General features: G+C 47.2%; 1 protein-coding gene across 3 annotated transcripts in view; it reads left to right on the top strand.

The window, feature by feature from the left end:
* PXYLP1 (2-phosphoxylose phosphatase 1) overlaps positions 1–20,444 on the top strand; it is a 71,358-nt gene that overhangs the window by 29,402 nt on the left and 21,512 nt on the right. For 2 of the 3 annotated variants that reach the window (XM_033212481.1, XM_033212482.1), the window contains exon 2: positions 212–343. In XM_033212481.1, the coding sequence (XP_033068372.1) occupies positions 265–343 (79 nt within the window). In that variant the 5' untranslated portion in view covers positions 212–264. Of the gene's footprint in view, positions 1–211; positions 344–8,819; positions 9,003–20,444 lie in introns of those variants that run through there. The other variant, XM_033212484.1, reaches the window with a different exon arrangement.

Raw genomic sequence — 20,444 nt, 5'->3', positions numbered from 1 at the left:
CATGAACTGGTTTTCTCCTACTAACTCGAAGGGAGCATTCTCGCTTGGGCTTGTTTGGGGGCACAGACTAATCATGGAGAGCATGTTGTTGTTCTCCAGCTAGAGATGCATGCTTCCCTGCCAGGGGACTGGGCTAATCAGATTATTTTCAGTTGACAAATTTGGTTTTCCATCTCTAAACACTCATTTATCACCTCTGCTTTATTCACAGGACATGTTCCTGATTTGAGGTGAAACCATGAAGAGAAAATAGAATACTTAATAATGCTTTTCCGTAACCGCTTCTTGCTGCTGCTGGCCCTGGCTGCGCTGCTGGCCTTTGTGAGCCTCAGCCTGCAGTTCTGTGAGTAGAGCCGGGCACTGCAGGTCGTGGGAGGGTAGGGGCTTCGTAGGAAACAAGGAGGCCCCAAAGCCTTGTTTTATAAATGAACAACAAAGTCTTTTTAGTGTTAGCGCTCACACTGGCCGGTTGCAAGGAGGGACCCTAAACCACCGAGCAGTATTCTGTGTGCTCTTTTGACTTTTGCATGAATTCCTGAACTGCCTGGTTATTCCCAGATTTTTAGTTCTGATTCCCCAGATGGAGACACTGAGTGGCCCTGCTTGACTTATGCTGAGCTACACAGAGCAGAGGTATTTGGCCCTTTGATTGGGTTCTTGAAAGTTGGGTGTCTGTTTAGCGTTCCATCAGCCGCCCGGCTGGAGTTGTTTGGGGGAGGGTGGGGAGATTAGGTCACTAGTATCAAACCCACCCCACAGGCAGCAGGGGCTGCATGGGAAATCCCCTGTGACGAGACAGGAGCACTCTGATACAGCCAGGCCATGGGCCTCACCATGCAGCATCCTCCACTGAGATTCCTAAGCTCAGGCCAGGCCCCAAATCTGTGCACATTACAGTTCACCTAAGAGTGGCTGTTCTCAGACACAGATCTGGCCCCAGGATCTCCTTAGTGGCAACCCCTCAATGGTGGCCCATGGTCTTGTGGGAGGCCCCTTGCCCTCCTGTGGCCCCTCTCTGCTTCTTCTGTGCTCAGATCCTGGTGCTCTTTTGCCAAGAGCGTTCTCCTCCTCACCCCCTCTCATCCTTTCCCTTTCAGCCCTTGCCTCTTCTCCTCTAGGACCCTTCCGGCAATCCTTAAGGGTTTGGTGCTTCTTTTATGTACATCAGGATGCCGTGAATCCTTGAACCTGTTTCCCTCCCTCCTTCCCTTCCTTCCTTCTTTCCTCCCCCACTTTTTTTGAAATAGGGTCTTACTCTGTTGCCCAGGCTGAAGTGCAGTAGCACGATAACAGCTCATTGCAGACTCAACATCTGAGTTTAGGAGTTTAGGTAATCCTCCCAACTCAGCTTCCTGGGTAGCTAGGACTGGAGGTGTGCACCACCACACCTAGCTAAGTTTTTGTATTTTTGTAGAGACAGAGTTTCACCATGTTGCCCAAGCTGGTCTCAAACTCCTGACTTCAAGTGAGAACATAAGTGTTACATAAGCATAAATCTGTGCATTATGAATTACTGCCATTTTTTACAGCACAATAATAAGCAACCAATAAAGCAATGCAATAAATGGAGCAATTAAACTCCATTTCTACAGAAATGGGGAAATTCCAAAGTCACAATTTACCTAGAAGGAGAAGAGCAGTAAGAACGTCAGCCTCCCAAAGTTCTGATATTACAGGCGTGAACCACTATGCCCAGCCCCCTCCTTTCACTAACCATGCGCTATTATAATTTTCAGTTCTCGTGTCTTTTCCTTCTACCAGATTGTCTGCTTGTTGAGAGCAGGACCACATCCTGTTTCTCTCTCTATCCCAGGAACCAGCACTGCCCAGCACATAGTAATATTTTGTAAATGTCTGCTGAATGCATTAATCCATGCCTGCTCTAAAAAGCAGACGGACCCTGATTTTCTTTTTTTTATTTTATTTTATTTTTTTTTATTATACCTTAAGTTCTAGGGTACATGTGCATAACGTGCAGGTTTGTTGCATATGTATACTTATGCCATGTTGGTGTGCTGCACCCATCAACTCGTCAGCACCCATCAATTCATCATTTATATCATGTATACCTCCCCATGCAATCCCTCCCTCCTCCCCGCTCCCCATGATAGGCCCCAGTGTGTGATGTTCCCCTTCCCGAGTCCGAGTGATCTCATTGTTCAGTTCCCACCTATGAGTGAGAACATGCGGTTTTGGTTTTCTCTTCTTGTGATAGTTTGCTAAATGATGGTTTCCAGCTGCATCCATGTCCCTACAAAGGACGCAAACTCATCCTTTTTGATGGCTGCATAGTATTCCATGGTGTATATGTGCCACATTTTCTTAATCCAGCCTGTCACAGATGGACATTTGGGTTGATTCCAAGTCTTTGCTATTGTGAATAGTGCCACAATAAACATACGTGTGCATGTGTCTTTGTAGTAGAATAATTTATAATCCTTTGGGTATATACCCAGTAGTGGGATGGCTGGGTCATATGGCACATCTAGTTCTAGATCCTTGAGGAATTGCCATACTGTTTTCCATAATGGTTGAACTAGTTTACAATCCCACCAACAGTGTAAAAGTGTTCCTATTTCTCCACATCCTCTCCAACACCTGTTGTTTCCTGACTTCTTAATGATTGCCATTCTAACTGGTGTGAGATGGTATCTCATTGTGGTTTTGATTTGCATTTCTCTGATGGCGAGTGATGATGAGCATTTTTTCATGTGTCTGTTGGCTGTATGAATGTCTTCTTTTGAGAAATGTCTGTTCATATCTTTTCCCCACTTTTTGATGGGGTTGTTTGTTTTTTTCTTGTATATTTGTTTGAGTTCTTTGTAGATTCTGGATATTAGCCCTTTGTCAGATGAGTAGGTTGCAAAAATTTTCTCCCATTCTGTAGGTTGCCTGTTCACTCTGATGGTAGTTTCTTTTGCTGTGCAAAAGCTCTTTAGTTTAATGAGATCCCATTTGTCAATTTTGGCTTTTGCTGCCATTGCTTTTGGTGTTTTAGACATGAAGTCCTTGCCCATGCCTATGTCCTGAATGGTACTACCTAAATTTTCTTCTAGGGTTTTTATGGTACTAGGTCTAGCATTTAAGTCTCTAATCCATCTTGAATTAATCTTTGTATAAGGGGTAAGGAAAGGATCCAGTTTCAGCTTTCTACTTATGGCTAGCCAATTTTCCCAGCACCATTTATTGAATAGGGAATCCTCTCCCCATTTCTTGTTTCTCTCAGGTTTGTCAAAGATCAGATGGCTGTAGATGTGTGGTATTATTTCTGAGGACTCTGTTCTGTTCCATTGGTCTATATCTCTGTTTTGGTACCAGTACCATGCTGTTTTGGTTACTGTAGCCTTGTAGTATAGTTTGAAGTCAGGTAGCGTGATGCCTCCAGCTTTGTCCTTTTGACTTAGGATTGTCTTGGCAATGCGGGCTCTTTTTTGGTTCCATATGAACTTTAAAGCCGTTTTTTCCAATTCTGTGAAGAAACTCATTGGTAGCTTGATGGGATGGCATTGAATCTATAAATAACCTTGGGCAGTATGGCCATTTTCACGATATTGATTCTTCCTATCCATGAGCATGGTATGTTCTTCCATTTGTTTGTGTCCTCTTTGATTTCACTGAGCAGTGGTTTGTAGTTCTCCTTGAAGAGGTCCTTTACATCCCTGGTAAGCTGGATTCCTAGGTATTTTTTCTCTTTGAAGCAATTGTGAATGGAAGTTCATTCCTGATTTGGCTCTCTGCTTGTCTGTTACTGGTGTATAAGAATGCTTGTGATTTTTGCACATTAATTTTGTATCCTGAGACTTTGCTGAAGTTGCTTATCAGCTTAAGGAGATTTTGGGCTGAGACAATGGGGTTTTCTAAATATACAATCATGTCATCTGCAAACAGGGACAATTTGACTTCTTCTTTTCCTAACTGGATACCCTTGATTTCTTTCTCTTGCCTGATTGCCCTAGCCAGAACTTCCAACACTATGTTGAATAGAAGTGGTGAGAGAGGGCATCCCTGTCTTGTGCCAGTTTTCAAAGGGAATTTTTCCAGTTTTTGCCCATTCAGTATGATATTGCTGTGGGTTTGTCATAAATAGCTCTTATTATTTTGAGGTACGTTCCATCAATACTGAATTTCTTGAGCGTTTTTAGCATAAAGGGCTGTTGAATTTTGTCAAAAGCCTTTTCTGCATCTATTGAGATAATCATGTGGTTCTTGTCTTTGGTTCTGTTTATATGCTGGATTACGTTTATTGATTTGTGAATGTTGAACCAGCCTTGCATCCCAGGGATGAAGCCCACTTGATCATGGTGGATAAGCTTTTTGATGTGCTGCTGAATCCGGTTTGCCAGTATTTTATTGAGAATTTTTGCATCGATGTTCATCAGGGATATTGGTCTAAAATTCTCATTTTTTTGTTGTGTCTCTGCCAGGCTTTGGTATCAGGATGATGTTGGCCTCATAAAATGAGTTAGGGAGGATTCCCTCTTTTTCTATTGATTGGAATAGTTTCAGAAGGAATGGTACCAGCTCCTCCTTGTACCTCTGGTAGAATTCAGCTGTGAATCCATCTGGTCCTGGACTTTTTTTGGTGGGTAGGTTATTAATTGTTGCCTCAATTTCAGAGCCTGCTATTGGTCTATTCAGGGATTCAACTTCTTCCTGGTTTAGTCTTGGGAGAGTGTAAGTGTCCAGGAAATTATCCATTTCTTCTAGATTTTCTAGTTGATTTGCGTAGAGGCATTTATAGTATTCTCTGATGGTTGTTTGTATTTCTGTGGGGTCAGTGGTGATATCCCCTGATATCATTTTTTATCATTTTTTATTGCGTCTATTTGATTCCTCTCTCTTTTCTTCATTAGTCTTGCTAGCGGTCTGTCAATTTTGTTGATCTTTTCAAAAAACCAATTCCTGGATTCATTGATTTTTTGGAGGGTTTTTTGTGTCTCTATCTCCTTCAGTTCTGCTCTGATCTTAGTTATTTCTTGCCTTCTGCTAGCTTTTGAATGTGTTTGCTCTTGCCTCTCTAGTTCTTTTAATTGTGATGTTAGAGTGTCAATTTTAGATCTTTCCTGCTTTCTCTTGTGGGCATTTAGTGCTATAAATTTCCCTCTACACACTGCTTTAAATGTGTCCCAGAGATTCTGGTATGTTGTATCTTTGTTCTCATTGGTTTCAAAGAACATCTTTATTTCTGCTTTCATTTCGTTATGTACCCAGTAGTCATTCAGGAGCAGGTTTTCAGTTTCCATGTAGTTGAGCGGTTTTGATTGAGTTTCTTAGTCCTGAGTTCTAGTTTGATTGCACTGTGGTCTGAGAGACAGTTTGTTATAATTTCTGTTCTTTGACATTTGCTGAGGAGTGCTTTACTTCCATTATGTGGTCAATTTTGGAATAAGTGCGATGTGGTGCTGAGAAGAATGTATTTCTGTTGATTTGGGGTGGAGAGTTCTATAGATGTCTATTAGGTCCGCTTGGTGCAGAGATGAGTTCAATTCCTGGATATCCTTGTTAACTTTCTGTCTCGTTGATCTGTCTAATGTTGACAGTGGAGTGTTGAAGTCTCCCATTATTATTTTATGGGAGTCTAAGTCTCTTTGTAAGTCTCTAAGGACTTGCTTGATGAATCTGGGTGCTCCTGTATTGGGTGCATATATATTTAGGATAGTTAGCTCTTCCTGTTGAATTGATCCCATTACCATTATGTAATGGCCTTCTTTGTCTCTTTTGATCTTTGATGGTTTAAAGTCTGTTTTATCAGAGACTAGGATTGCAACCCCTGCTTTTTTTTGTTCTCCATTTGCTTGGTAGATCTTCCTCCATCCCTTTATTTTGAGCCTATGTATGCCTCTGCATGTGAGATGGGTCTCCTGAATACAGCAGACTGATGGGTCTTGACTCTTTATCCAGTTTGCCAGTCTGTGTCTTTTAATTGGAGCATGTAGTCCATTTACATTTAAGGTTAATATTGTTATGTGTGAACTTGATCCTGTCATTATGATATTAACTGGTTATTTTGCTCGTTAGTTGATGCAGTTTCTTCCTAGCCTTGATGGTCTTTACATTTTGGCATGTTTTTGCAATGGCTGGTACCGGTTGTTCCTTTCCATGTTTAGGGCTTCCTTCAGGGTCTCTTGTAAGGCAGGCCTGGTGGTGACAAAATCTCTAAGCATTTGCTTATCTGTAAAGGATTTTATTTCTCCTTCACTGATGAAACTTAGTTTGGCTGGATATGAAATTCTGGGTTTAAAATTCTTTTCTTTAAGAACGTTGAATATTGGCCCCCACTCTCTTCTGGCTTGTAGAGTTTCTGCCGAGAGATCTGCTGTTAGTCTGATGGGCTTCCCTTTGTGGGTAACCCGACCTTTCTCTCTGGCTGCCCTTAAGATTTTTTCCTTCATTTCACACTTTGGTGAATCTGGCAATTATGTGTCTTGGAGTTGCTCTTCTGGAGGAGTATCTTTGTGGCATTCTCTGTATTTCCTGAATTTGAATGTTGGCCTGCCCTACTAGGTTGGGGAAGTTCTCCTGGATGATATCCTGAAGAGTGTTTTCCAACTTGGTTCCATTTTCCCCCTCACTTTCAGGCACCCCAATCAGACGTAGATTTGGTCTTTTTACATAATCCCAGACTTCTTGCAGGCTTTGTTCATTTCTTTTTCTTCTTTTTTTCTTTTGGTTTCTCTTCTCGCTTCATTTCATTCATTTGATCCTCAATCGCTGATACTCTTTTTTCCAGTTGATCGAGTCGGTTACTGAAGCTTGTGCATTTGTCACGTATTTCTCGTGTCATGGTTTTCATCTCTGTCATTTCGTTTATGATCTTCTCTGCATTAATTAGTCTAGCTGTCAATTCTTCCACTCTTTTTTCAAGATTTTTAGTTTCTTTGCGCTGGGTACGTAATTCCTCCTTTAGCTCTGAGGAGTTTGATGGACTGAAGCCTTCTTCTCTCATCTCGTCAAAGTCATTCTCTGACCAGCTTTGATCCGTTGCTGGCGATGGGCTGCACTCCTTTGCAGGGGGAGATGCGCTCTTATTTTTTGAATTTCCAGCTTTTCTGCCCTGCTTCTTCCCCATCTTTGTGGTTTTATCTGTCTCTGGTCTTTGATGATGGTGACGTACTGATGGGGTTTTGGTATAGGTGTCCTTCCTGTTTGATAGTTTTCCGTCTGACAGTCAGAAGGACTGTCTGTTGGTCTGTTGGAGATTGCTTGAGGTCCACTCCAGACCCTGTTTGCCTGGGTATCAGCAGCAGAGGTTGCCGACGATAGAATATTGCTGAACAGCGAGTGTACCTGTCTGATTCTTCTTTGGAAGCTTCCTCTCAGGGTGTACTCCACCCTGTGAGGTGTGGGGTGTCAGACTGCCCCTAGTGGGGGATGTCTCCCAGCTAGGCTACTGAGGGGTCAGGGACCCCCTGAGCAGGCAGTCTGTCCGTTCTCAGATCTCAACCTCTGCGTTGGGAGATCCACGGCTCTCCCCAAAGCTGTCAGACAGAGTTGTTCGCGTCTGCACCGGCCCCCGCTGCTTCCCCTATTGGTCTTCAGCTGTGCACTGTCCCCAGAGGTGGAGTCTACCGAGACAGGCAGGCTTCCTTGAGCTGCTGTGAGCTCCACCCAGGTCGAGCTTCCCAGCCGCTTTGTTTACCTACTTAAGCCTCAGCAATGGCGGGCGCCCCTCCCCCAGCCTGGCTGCTGCCTTGCGGATAGATGGCTGCAGACTGCTGTGTTAGCAGTGAGGGAGGCTCCGTGGGCGTGGGACCCTCCCGGCCAGGTGTGGGATATATTCTCCTGGTGTGCCTGTTTGCTTAAAGCGCAGTATTGGGGTGGGAGTTACCCGATTTTCCAGGTGTTGTGTGTCTCAGTTCCCCTGGCTAGGGAAACGGATTCCCTTCCCCCTTGCACTTCCAGGTGAGGCGATGCCTCGCCCTGCTTCAGCTCACGCTGGTCAGGCTGCAGCAGCTGACCCGCACCGATTGTCCGGCACTCCCTAGTGAGATGACCCCAGTACCTCAGTTGAAAATGCAGAAATCACCGGTCTTCTGTGTTGCTCACGCTGGGAGTTGGAGACTGGAGCTGTTCCTATTCGGCCATCTTGCTCCGCCCCCCGGACCCTGATTTTCTTTCCTTCTGTTGCTGTGTATTTGAAGCTGAGAAAACATCTCTGTGATGCCAGGAATTGTATTGTTGTTGTCACCTGCCTTCTCTCCATTTAACCACCTCACCTTGATGGGTGGGAGACAAGCAGTTGGTACCCACACCACTCAGGACAGGTGTGTGAGGAGGGGCATTTCTGTTGCAGTTTGAATGATGGAAAGAAGGGCAGGTGGCTGGGTGAGAGGAATGTTATGAGTGCACAGAGGAACATGGGGAAGGCTTGGCTCTAGGAGAAGGTGGTTTCAAGAGAGGAGGCTTTGAGGAAGTTTCCCTGATTCACTTCCAATTGTGACATATTCCCATGCACATGCATATGACAGGCTATTTCTAATAGTAAAGAGAATTAAAAATTCTCATTTTATCCTTCCAGAATTGGAAAAGAGGTCAAAAGAAGGTGGGCATCAGAAGTTTAAAAATATTCCATATGGCAAATGAATTGTAAAATATGAATCATTTCCAAAAAGTGTGGTAAGATTTTCAGTAGTTTAATTGTTTATAAATTTTCGTTAAAAATTTTCCATCCTTTGGTTGGAGAGGTAGGATGTTACAATCAACCCTGATTTTATTTTGAGAGGCTGACAGGTTCTGAGACATGAATGTGTGTTACTTGTGTTTGTGGCATTTCTCTTGCATGAGGTGGTTTCCACGTCACTGAATTGGCCTGTGTGTTTTGCTTATATAACTCTTCTGAAAGTACCTTCTGTTTTAGGACAGCCAATTTTCAGCCATACTTTTTTAAGGAAAATTTTGCAGGGTAAATTAGCCTGGCTGGGTCTGAGCTCTTTATTCTTGGATACGTTGGAGATCGGAAAGATATTAAGATATGGACGTTCTTACTGCTCTTCTTCTTTTAGGTAAACCGTAACTTTGGAATTTCCCCATTTCTGTAGAAATGAGTTTAATTGCTCCATTTATTTAATTGCTTTGTTGGTTGCTTAGTATTATGCTGCAAGAAACAGCACTAATTCATAACACACAGGTTTACGCTTATATACCACTTATGTTCTCATTCTTATCCTAAAATATGTGGACTTTTTTCTTTACCATTTCTTCTTATTTTTGAATACCAAATTAGCACATGTGATTATTTTAAGTAACATATTTGAGACAACTAAATATAACTTGGTTTTCTCATGCTTTAAGTAAAGAGTATGGCTTTGTTATCTGAAATGATCATATATTTTATTTGGTCTTGTTGGTAGTTTTCTTTTTCTGATGTTTTGAATATGAAAAAGAAATAGCCCAGGATACGATTCAAAAATCAGATTGTTTAAATAAGTATGTCTTCCTCTGGAAACAGAAACTATATAGTGAACCCACATATATTTATTAAGTGCTTATATGTGTTGGACATTTTTCTACACTGTGGAGGTGGAGGTAGCAAGGAAATACAGAAAATATTAAGATACAGTTCATAGTTTCTCAAAATATGTTCATCTTAAATGGTGCTCGTGACTTGCTATATGCTAGTAGTCTTTAATAAAAATAATTCCATTTATGTTTTCAAGTCTTTAATGTTTTGTGTTTGGAAGGTGAAACACTCTGAAATGTCTGATGTTTGAATTGTAGAAGGGAACAGGCAAGGCATAGATATTTTTAGTTATTGTGGTTAAAATACATACAAGTGGAAAAGTAACTTCAAATTAAAGGACTCCTTTAGTGCAACAAGGAAAGACTGTCAGGATGTGAAGACTTAGGAATCATGAGTTATGTTTCTGCTTTTTGTGCTCATTTGTAATCATTCACTTCCTTCCTTGGCCCTTGCATTTTCTTAATGCTGATGTTATGCTCATTTCTCCATGTTCTGACCACCATTCCCAAAATGGTGGCGTGACAGGAGCACGCAGGCTCTCAAATCATAATTTCAATGTGAGCTTCCCTGCTAAGCGACTGTGTGTCCTGTTCCTTCTTCTATAAAATAGAGTTAATTATTGCTGTTTTGCAAGGTTGCTGTGACAACAGAGATGTTATAGGAAAACCCTTGGCTCATGGAAGCATAGCCAACGCAAACCTTTTAAGCAAACCAGCGCAGAGTTCCGTCATAGTGCACCATCATCAGAAACCAGGGCTTCTGGTGTTCCAGAAGTTGCCAGAGCTTATGTTACTTCAGGCACTTGGTGGGGAAACCTTCTGAAGTAGATCACACATGTATTTGTTTTTCATCAGAGTGTGTTGGCCATGATGGGGTTAATTTATACTGCGCACATGGCACCCATATCTGGGGTTTCCCTCTTGGGCAAGGCCCTGATTGGCCAGAGCAGAGTCGAAGGGAATGCTCACGGTGAACTGGAGATTCAGATTCCCAGTGGGAAAAGAGGACAAGAGGAGGGCTAACCTGCCAAAATGAGAGTGAAGGTTGTCGTCAGTATATGAAGGGCCCTCTCTGCAAGAGGAGGTGAACGTGGAGACACATTTCAGTTAAGCATCTGGTAGAACTTGCTAAAAGTCAGTGCCACGCAGAGGTGGAATGGATAGTGTGTTCTCCGTCACTGGAGTCTGCAAGCCCTGGAGGGCTGCTCTTTGAAGAGTGAAGTATTGGACAGGTCATTGAGTCTGATCCCATTTAAAGTCTCTTTAAACTCTGAGGTTTTATGAATTTTATCTTTTCTCATTGATCCAGTGCCATGAGTATGTGACACTTTGTTCTTTAGCAAATGTTCTTTAGTTTCCACTGTGTGTTTGGCCCCAGGCTGAGAGTTTAATCTCTCAGGGGCCCCAGGGAGTTCTTTGTCCAGTGGAAAATAATCACAAGCAGACACCCTGGAATACCAGGTGCTGTGTGCTGGGACAGGTAAGAGGCAGCGGCACAGTGGGGTCAGAAAGAACATGGGCTCTGGAGCCAGACTGCCTGGATCAAATCCTTGTCCTGCCACTTACCAGCTATGTGACCTCAGGCAACTTCTTTACCCTCTCTGTGCCTTGATTTCCCCATCTGTAAAATGGGGACAATGATAGTTCCTATTTCATAGGGTTGGCAAAGGATTCAGCAAGCTAATATTTATAAAACACCCGGAACAGTCCCTGGCACATAGTAATCACTACGTATGTGTTTGTTAAACAAATGAATTAGAGATCATTTATGGAAGGGTAGTATGAGAGACTAGAGCACAGGAACCCAATCCATGTCGGAGTTGGGGAGGACCCCCTAAAAGAGGTGGCATCTGAGTTCATCCTTTAAGGAAAGCAGGAGTGGTCAAGGAGGCAGTTGAGTACAGGTGCCCCTGGCCAAATGTGCAAAGACAGAGTGAGAGAACAGGCCCGGGTGAGTCACCTGTGGGTAGCTGTGAAGTTGGAACGAAGTCTGGGACCTACCTCCTATCACTATACTACTCCTGAGGCTGTGAGGAGCCACTGAAGAAAGGAAGATACCATCAGATTTGTGTCTTGGAAAGACTACAGTCCAGCACAGTGTTTTCCAAAGCACCTTCATCAGAGGCACTTGGGAAGCTTGTCAAAACGCGTGTTCCAAAACCAGAAAAAAAGCACATTTTGTGCCCTTCCTTACAGAATCAGAATCTTGGTGGTAGCGGAACCCAGAAATCTGCATCTTTAACAGACTCCCTGGGTGAGTCTAATGCACACAAAATCTAAGAACTGCCAGTTCAGAGGCTGGTGGAAAGGGTGATGCTGGGAGGCACCTCGGAGGCTGTTTTGCTCATCTAGTAGCAAGCTGAGGGTGGCCCCAATGAAGGTATTGACCCTGAAAGGAAGAAGCAAAGCCAAGAGACATCATGGTGGTTCTGTGGGACTCTAGCTAATTGAGTGGTGTCGTGGGGCTAGGATGACGGGGTCAAGGGGACTCTACCACGGCACCCAGGAGTCTGGCTTGGGGAGTTCAGTAGATACTTCATTCATGCATGCATTCATTCACATAAATGTCTCATCTCCTTCTGGGATAAGTCTGCCAAAGGTGGAAGTAAATTCTCAGGACACAGACTGGGAAGTCAACCATGTGGGGCTAGTGGCTCCCTGGGTCTGAAGGGAGAGGCCAAGGGAAAGTGCTCAGAGCGAGAAGGGAAGTGGGACAGTGCCCAGGCAGCAGGACAAGCTGGGGGCAGGGCAGGAAAGAGACCAGTCTAGGAGCAGTCATTGAAGGGCATGGACATCACTGGAGGTAGCCAACAGGCCCACTGGATGCAGTGTCCTGCCTAAGAGTGGACCTGACGGTCTGAGGCCTGTGAGAGACCTGTCAGAAGCCACCGTCTGGGGACTTTGTATTCCCTGCTGGTGAAGCCCTGGTTTCCAGAGGACCAGGGCTCCTTGGAGCAGTGGAAGCTGCTCCAGACCAACAGCCTGTGAACTTGTTTTGTTTGGCCCAACCCCTGTTTTTAGATTTTTAAATTTATTTACCAGTGTTTTAAAACCAGGCAATTTCATGTAAACTTCCAGCCCCTCTTTGAAAAACCAGACTCTCCAGCAACCTGAGGCCCACAGTGCATTACAGGGGCCGCTGGCAGGAGCCAGGCAGCTGAGTGCCTCCTTGGGCGGGGGTAGTGCTCTCCCGGTCGTCACAGCACCCACCTACCTAGTCCCTCTCAGCTTCTGAATTTGTGCCCTGTGGTGCAGATGGAAAAGAGAGCCAAAGAAGAAAATCTGGGCAGACAGAGGACAAGGGGCCACGAAGGAGACAGAACAGCAGCAGCCAGGAGGTGGCCTGCGGACAGGAGTGGTCTGGAAGCCAAGGGGGCAACCTGCTTAGAAGTTCTCAGGTGGGGAGCTGAGGAGGCCCGCTTAGCCAGCTCTGTCTGTGTGAGAGAGGGAGAGACGGTGGGGAGAGAGGGAGAGATGGGGAGAGAGGGAGAGACAGAGAGAAGAGAGGGAGAGACTGGGGGGAGAGACTGGGGGAGAGAGGGAGAGGAGAGAGTAGTGGGGGAGGGAGCGGGAGAGATGTAGTGGGGGAGAGAGGGAGAGATGTAGTGGGGGAGAGAGAGAGGGAGAGACGGGGGAGAGAGGGAGAGACGGGGGAGAGAGGGAGAGACTGGGGGGAGAGAGAGGGAGAGACTGGGGGAGAGAGGGAGAGGCTGGGGGAGAGAGGCGAGAGGGGGACTGGGGGAGAGAGGGAGGAGACTGGGGGAGAGAGGGAAGGAGACTGGGGAGAGAGGGAGGAGAAGGGGGGAGAGAGGGAGAGATGGGGGGAGAGAGGGAGAGATGGGGGAGAGAGTGGAGAGACTGGGGGGAGAGAGGGAGAGACTGGGGGAAGAGAGGGAGAGACTGGGGGGAGAGAGGGGAGGACTGGGGGGAAAGAGAGGGAGGAGACTGGGGGAGAGAGGGAGAGACTGGGGGAGAGAGGGAGAGAAGGGGGAGAGAGGGAGAGACTGGGGGAGAGAGGGAGAGACTGGGGGAGAGAGGGAGAGACTGGGGGAGAGAGGGAGAGACTGGGGGAGAGAGAGAGAGACTGGGGGAGAGGAGGGAGAGATGGGGGGAGAGAGGGAGGAGATGGGGGGAGAGGGGAGAGACGGGGGAGAGTGGGAGAGACAGGGGAGAGAGGGAGAGGACTGGGGGGAAAGAGCGGGAGAGGACTGGGGAGAGGAGAGGGAGAGATGCAGTCAGGGAGAGAGGGAGAGACTGGAGGAGAGAGGGGAGAGACTGGGAGGAGAGAGGGAGGAGACTGGGGGAGAGAGGGAGAGACTGGGGGAGAGAGAGAGAGGACTGGGGGAGAGAGCGGAGAGATGGGGGGAGAGGAGGGAGGAGACTGGGGGGAGAGAGGGAGAGGTGGGGGAGAGGGGAGAGACAGGGGAGAGGAAGAGGGAGAGGACTGGGGGGAGAGAGGGAGAGACTGGGGGAGAGAGGGAGAGACTGGGGGAGAGAGGGAGGAGACTGGGGGAGAGGAGAGAGGGAGAGACTGGGGGAGAGAGGGAGAGACTGGGGGGAGAGAGGGAGAGATGCAGTCAGGGAGAGAGGGAGAGACTGGGAGGAGAGAGGAGAGATGGGGGAGAGAGGGAGAGACTGGGGGAGAGAGGGAGAGACTGGGGGAGAGAGGGAGAGGACTGGGGGAGAGAGGGAGAGACTGGGGGAAGAGAGGGAGAGAGAGGGGGGGAGAGTGGGAGAGACTGGGGGGGGAGAGAGATGGGGGAAGAGGGGAGAGACTGGGGGAGAGAGGGAGAGACTGGGGGGAGAGGAGAGATGGGGGAGAGAGGGAGAGACTGGGGGAGAGAGGGAGAGGTGGAGGAGAGAGGGAGAGGGGGGAGGGAGAGAGAGGGAGAGGACTGGGGGAGAGAGAGAGAGATGGGGGAGAGAGGGAGGGAGAGGGGGAGTGGGGGAGAGGGAGGGGAGAGAGGGAGGAGGAAGAGAGAGAGTGGGAGAGGAGAGGGAGGAGAAGGGAGAGAGAGAGGGGGGGAGAGGGGAGGAGAGGGGAGAGTGAGGGAGAGAGAGGGGGGAGAGAGATGGGGGAAGAGAGGGAGAGAATGGGGGGAGAGTGGGAGAGACCGGGGGAGGGAGGGAGGAGACTGGGGGAGAGGAGAGGGAGAGACTGGGGGGAGAGAGGGAGAGGGGGGGGGGGGAGAGAGGGGAGAAGAGACTGGGGGAAGAGAGGGAGAAGAGAGATGGGGGGAGGAGGGGAGGAGAGGGATGGCGGGGAGAGGAGGGGAGAACGGGGAGGAGGGGAGAGAGGAGAGACGGTGGGGAGGGGAGGGAGAGACGGTGGGGAGGAAAGGGAGAGCCGGTATGGGGAAGAGAGGGAGAGACGGGTGGTGGGGGGAGAGGGAGAGACAGGGGGAGGGGGAGAGAGGGAAAGAGCGTGCATAGTTTCCCTGGGAGCTCCACCTGCAGAGCTATCATGTTTCCTGTGGCCCTGATCCCCTATGTCCCCTTCCTTTTTCTGTGCTGCTTTTCGGTCTGATATCCGCTAAGAAAGAAAACAACAATGCTTAATAGAACAGTGAGTACATTAACACAGAACTGCCTCTGAGTAGGCAAGCGAGGAGCCCTGACAGGTGCCAGGCTGCTGTGACACCTTCCTAGGTGGTTCAGACCCTCGTGTCCTCAATCCTGCTCACTCTTGTAGATGGCCATTAGCATTTGTGGTTTCGCCTCTTTGCAGAGACCCCTGAGATCTGTAGTCCATGGTGATAGTGATTCTGCTGAGGCACACATCTGGATGAAAGTCGCGGGGAGTGAGGTGCTCAGCTGCTGAGGAAGCCAGGTCCTGCCACACAGCCAGGGGAGGTGGTTGTCCTCTGTTCTTTGTCCTGTGTACGTTCAATGGAGAAAAGCACAGAGTGGTATGTTTGAATCTGGGGATGCATGAAGATCTCAGTATGCCTCATGGAAAAGGTTTGGGGATGCAAGCCCTTAGAATGCCCAGGGTCTAACGTACTGTGTCCTCTATTCTAAAAGCCCCAGTGCGCTTCCTCCTGGGCTTTTATTATGTTGAGCTGGAGACAAAAAGTATGAGAAATTGAAAGTGAAGGTTTACATTTTTAACCTAAGAGTTCTGTCGTATTGCCATCTCATCACTGTGACCAAAGTTTTAAATTTTGTGGGTTTTAAAAATTAATTTTGGTCCTTTTCTTAAAGATTTTACTTTCTGATTGATTTCTGGGAGTTTTAATTTTGCTTTTCCTCAGAACACTTTATGTCCAGTTGTCACATAGAGTTAAATATCTACAGGTGAAAAAAAAAAAAAACCCACCATAGATGAGTGACAAAATTAAATCTGACAAATAAGCTACTGTCACAATTTCTTAAGCTCATGTTGTAGATGCATTGGGGTGAGAAGGTGAGAGTATCATGTAGCAGGTTCTTCTGCAAGCTGAGAATGGACACATTTATGTCTGTGGATCATTTCTAGTTTTCTTTCAGGGTGGAGCTAGATAATGACCTCACCCATTCCCTCCCTCCTTCCTTCTCTCCCCCTCTCTCTCCCTCCCTCTCTCCCTCCTCCCTCTCTCCCTCCCTCCCTCTCCCTCCTTCCTCTCTCCCTCCTCCCTCTCTCCCTCTTCCCTCTCTCCCCCTCCCTCTCTCCTCCTTCCCTCTCTCCCTCCCTCTCTATCCCTTTCTCCCTTTCCCTTCCTTATCTTACAGAAGTTGTTATAATTAGATGAGGGGATAGAGATAGCTGTTTAAAGATGTTTACTGCAGCATCATTTATAATAGGAAACAAAGGAGAAGGCAACCAACTGGTACAACAGTAAATACCCCATTACCTCGTGATCACATAGACCTGTCTCTATTGACTTGGAAGGTTGTGCATAATATATTAAATTTAAAAATAGTACCTTTATACAGGGGCAAGGGGGAGAGAAGAGAGAGAGAGAGAGAGAGAGAGAGAGTGTGTGTGTGTGTGTGTGTGTGTGTGTGTGTGTGTCTTGAGTCAGCAAGAGCAAATACTATCATGGCTAGTTAGTAAAAATAGAAAGCATCAGTAGAAGTATTCAGTGAATTCAGGAGAGTGCCTGTAGATCTCCAAGTTCCACTGAAGAGATGAACAGAATAGAAAGCCACAGGATTTACATGGCTGTACCCACTGCAGGGAGAGCACGAGGCCAGCTGGAGTCTGACAGGCAGAGTGTGCGCCCGCTGAGCCAAGCCACCCAGCACAGACCCCACTCACTCCCTGTTGTCTTGGCGACAGGGCTCTGGCCCCATGCTGATGACATTAAAAGGAGGAAGCCCACCTTGAAATGAAGTGAATACTGATCAGAGGCAGAGCCCTGTCACGTACTAGCAGCCTCACCTTGCGAGAGGGAAGGAAGAGGCTGATCTAAAAGAGGCTACAAGGGCAGAATCTAAATCCTGTACATGAGGGTGAAGTAGGGCAGACACCTGGGAGAGAGCTCTGGGACTCCCTCACCATCCTGCAATCCTGCCAGTGTGGCTGCCACACACACTGCAGATGCACTCTGCCTCAGAGCCATAGCTCAGGGGTGGGTTCAGGTGGGAGAGGATGGGGAGATGGATGGGATGCGTGGCCCCCTCTAGGATTTATCTGGCTGGAGCTTCAGCATCACCTCTTGCCTCTCTTTGCCTTTCTCTTTTCTCTGTGTCATCCGAGGGGCTGGACTCCACTGGCCAGGGGTCTGCCTGTCCACATGAGCCCTAGGTATCTACCAGAGGGTGGGGCAGCTCTTGTGGGATGTCCAGATGCCTGAGAGTGCAGGCCCCACCCTGGGCCACATTCTCTCTTTCCTTGAGGTGGCCTCCCCAAAGCCCCTCACCTGCCTAGCTGTCTCTTTTGAGCCTTTACAGAGAAGACAGACAACCTACCCACCCTCGAGGACAGCTTGCTGGTTTGGTGGCCTCAGTAGGTTGCAGACCTTTGAGACACAGGAAACTTATTTGCTCCTTTGGGGAGAGAGAACAGTGTCCTTGGGCCTTAGTGACCATCCGTCACCATTCCCACCAGAGCAGGGACAGAAGCACATGTGTAGCCTCTGGCAGGGCACATGGATACTTAAATACACTAAAATATTCCTTGGGGTTCTCTGGGTGGTAGGATTTATGGGTGATTTTCCTTTTCTTTTTATACTTTAGTGTTGAATGACTATTTTAGGATGAATTCATGTTTTTATGAAGCCTGAAGATTCCTTTTTATTTTGAAAAAAGAAAATGTGTTCATCTCTTCTTTAGTGTTGAAATTGAAAACCTGTTTCCAGGTACATTGTGTTCTTAGCCTGAACCCGTGGACTTCTGCATTGTCCCATGGGGTTTCAGGGGTCCAGAAAACCCCCAGAAGTCAAATTCACAAGACTGTGTTTAAGGTACTCTTTCAGAGATAAGGATCAATAGTTTTTATCAGATTCTCAAAGATGAGGGTCATAACCTTCATGACCCAAAAAGGTTAAGGAGACAGGTTCTTTTCATGGTTCCTTTTGGAGGCCTGTCCTGGGAATCTCTTATTTCTAGCTTCTGTCTTGATTTGGAGTCTGGTGTTGGCATCATCTAATCCAATGGCCCTGTTAGGGTAAGGCCAGTTACCAGCAGCTCCCAGAAGAGTGTGGGGTTTCCCGAACCCTCTGAGAGGCTGCAACTGGGGCTCAAGCCAAGGCCACAGGGGGGCCCCCCATGCCCTAGCAATGGGTGGACTTAGGTCCTGGAGGCAAATGTCAGAGGAAAGGGTCAGGGAGGGAGGAGATAGAGCTTGCAAATAGCCCAGGGAGCAGAGCTCCAGGCTGATAGGATATGCCCAGCCCTGAGTTCTGCTGGAGTTCTCCAGCTCCCTGAATGCTACCAGGCATATCAGAAGCACTTAATAAATTCTTACCTAATGTGGTTCACCATGAGGCAACATTAAAAATGAGGAAAACAAGAAAGGTTGGTGTATTGCGGCTCAAAGTGGATAGATCAAAATGGGAAAAGCGGATTCAACTGTTTGCTCAATCTCGTTTATATAAAACCAAGTGTCTGAAAGTCTACAAATGTGGGCTTGACTTCTCCCATTTCACCTGTATAACATGATTCCCACTCCGGCCTTTAAAAGCAGATGATGAGAGGCAGATAACAACTGTAGGCTCTTTGTTGTGGTTCTGGTTTTCATTTGACAGTTACAATGCACTTTTAAAATTCAGTACAGGTTACAGACAGGGTGGGCATTTAAGATAATTTAGTGGGTTGAGGAGCACTAAGGGAATTGTGGGAATTGACAGAGCGAGTCATTATTCCTTGGCAGACCAGTGAAGGAGAGAGAGAATTCAAGAGACTTTCGGTTTATTTGGGGGAGGAAATTGGAGAAATTAGGTGGCAGGACTGGGGGTGTTTTAGCTTATGAGAAGGCACTATCTCAGATAAGCTGAATGTATTTAAGGGAGCCAGAAAAGCTGCTAAAACCGAAGTGGCCGAGAGGAGAAGGGAGATTGGCTGGTTGTGCTTTTGTGAAGGGGTGGACACAGGGGTTTAATATCCCTTCCAGATCCCAAGTTGAAGGGAGTGCCTTTTAAGAGCCTGCAAGAAACAGGAATAATCACATCCAGGGGATGGATGTAGAAAATAGTATTTATTCATTCATTCATTCATTCATTTATAAGATGGGGTCTCACTCTGTCACCCAGGCTGGAATGCAGTAGTGTGATCAGGGCTCACTACAGCCCCAAATTCCTGAGCTCAAGCGATCCTCCTGCCTCAGTCCCCCGAGTAGCTGGAACTCTAGGCATGCACCACTATGTCCCGCTCACTTTTTTTAAAATTGAAAATAGCGTGTATTGATTCCTTACCAGAATCCATTCACAGGTGGTATCTCATCATCATCGTTACCACCCTGATCTGTAGGTATCATCACCTTCATTTGACAGATGAAAGAAATGAGGTACAGAGAGCAGGGATACTTGCCCCAGGTCACACAGCTAGGAGGTAACACAGCCAGGGCATGAACTCACATCTTTGTAATACTATAGCTCATTTGCAGCCCCCAGCCCCAGGCTACCTCCCTGCATTCAGAACCATGGTAGCAGGGGCAACTGAGGACAGACTTCAGTGGAGTTCCAAGGAAAAAGTGACTATAATCCCCTAAGGAGGTGACTGGCCCAGTGCTGAAGCCCCAAAAAGGACAAGGCAGACCCTGGAGCTAGGAAGGTAGAAAACAGATAGTGGAGCTGGACCTTGGCCTCAAGAGGTTCTTTGCTGGTGTAGTCAGTGGGGTAACTTGTGTGGCAGGTGAGCCCACAGCAATGGAGACAGAGCTGAGTCAACACTTTAGTCTCATCATGCTCACATTTCCCGGGAAACTCTGGGTCCCTGATACCCAGCTGTGATCTGCCAGGTGTCTGTGTAATCAGGTGATTTGGCTGTCACACAGCATGGGGATGGCAGGAGGGAGGGGTTTGGAAGCCATCTGAGTGCCACTGCAGAAGTGTCTTCCACATGGGACAGCCTATCTTTCCTGGAAAGGTCCCTTATTGGCACAGCTGCCTAGAGTCAGGTCCCCATCCCTGGGCTAGTTAGCACGGTGGAGACATGGTCCTGGAGGAGCAGCATGACACCCCCCACCGGGCCATGGGGTTGGCATGAGAAGAGGAGCTGCTCCCAAAGGAGGATGGGTCTGTCTCCACAGAAGGAAGTGGGAAGAGATGAGCTGACCTAGGGATGGGGCCCTTCCTTGTGCTCCATTAAAGTCAGTTTCAAGGCACCTGTGAGGAGCTTGCCTACAGCAGTTTCCTAAGGCACGAAGAAGGCCACGTATGCAGGTAGATTTCTGTCCTTGGCCCTATCCTAGAGCCTTGGTATAGGGAGGTGACCTGGAGATCAGGGAGGTTGGCTTGGCACCCTATGGGAAAGAAACTGATGTGTCCTTGTGCAAATCAAAGTGACTCCCAGATAATGAGCTGGCAGCAGATGCTTGGCTGTCACTTTATCTGCTGCCGCAT

Source organism: Trachypithecus francoisi, unplaced genomic scaffold (assembly GCF_009764315.1).
Source record: "Trachypithecus francoisi isolate TF-2019V2 unplaced genomic scaffold, Tfra_2.0 Lachesis_group0, whole genome shotgun sequence".
In the NCBI taxonomy this organism is placed as follows: domain Eukaryota; kingdom Metazoa; phylum Chordata; class Mammalia; order Primates; family Cercopithecidae; genus Trachypithecus; species Trachypithecus francoisi.
This window is presented reverse-complemented; position numbering and strand designations above follow the sequence as displayed.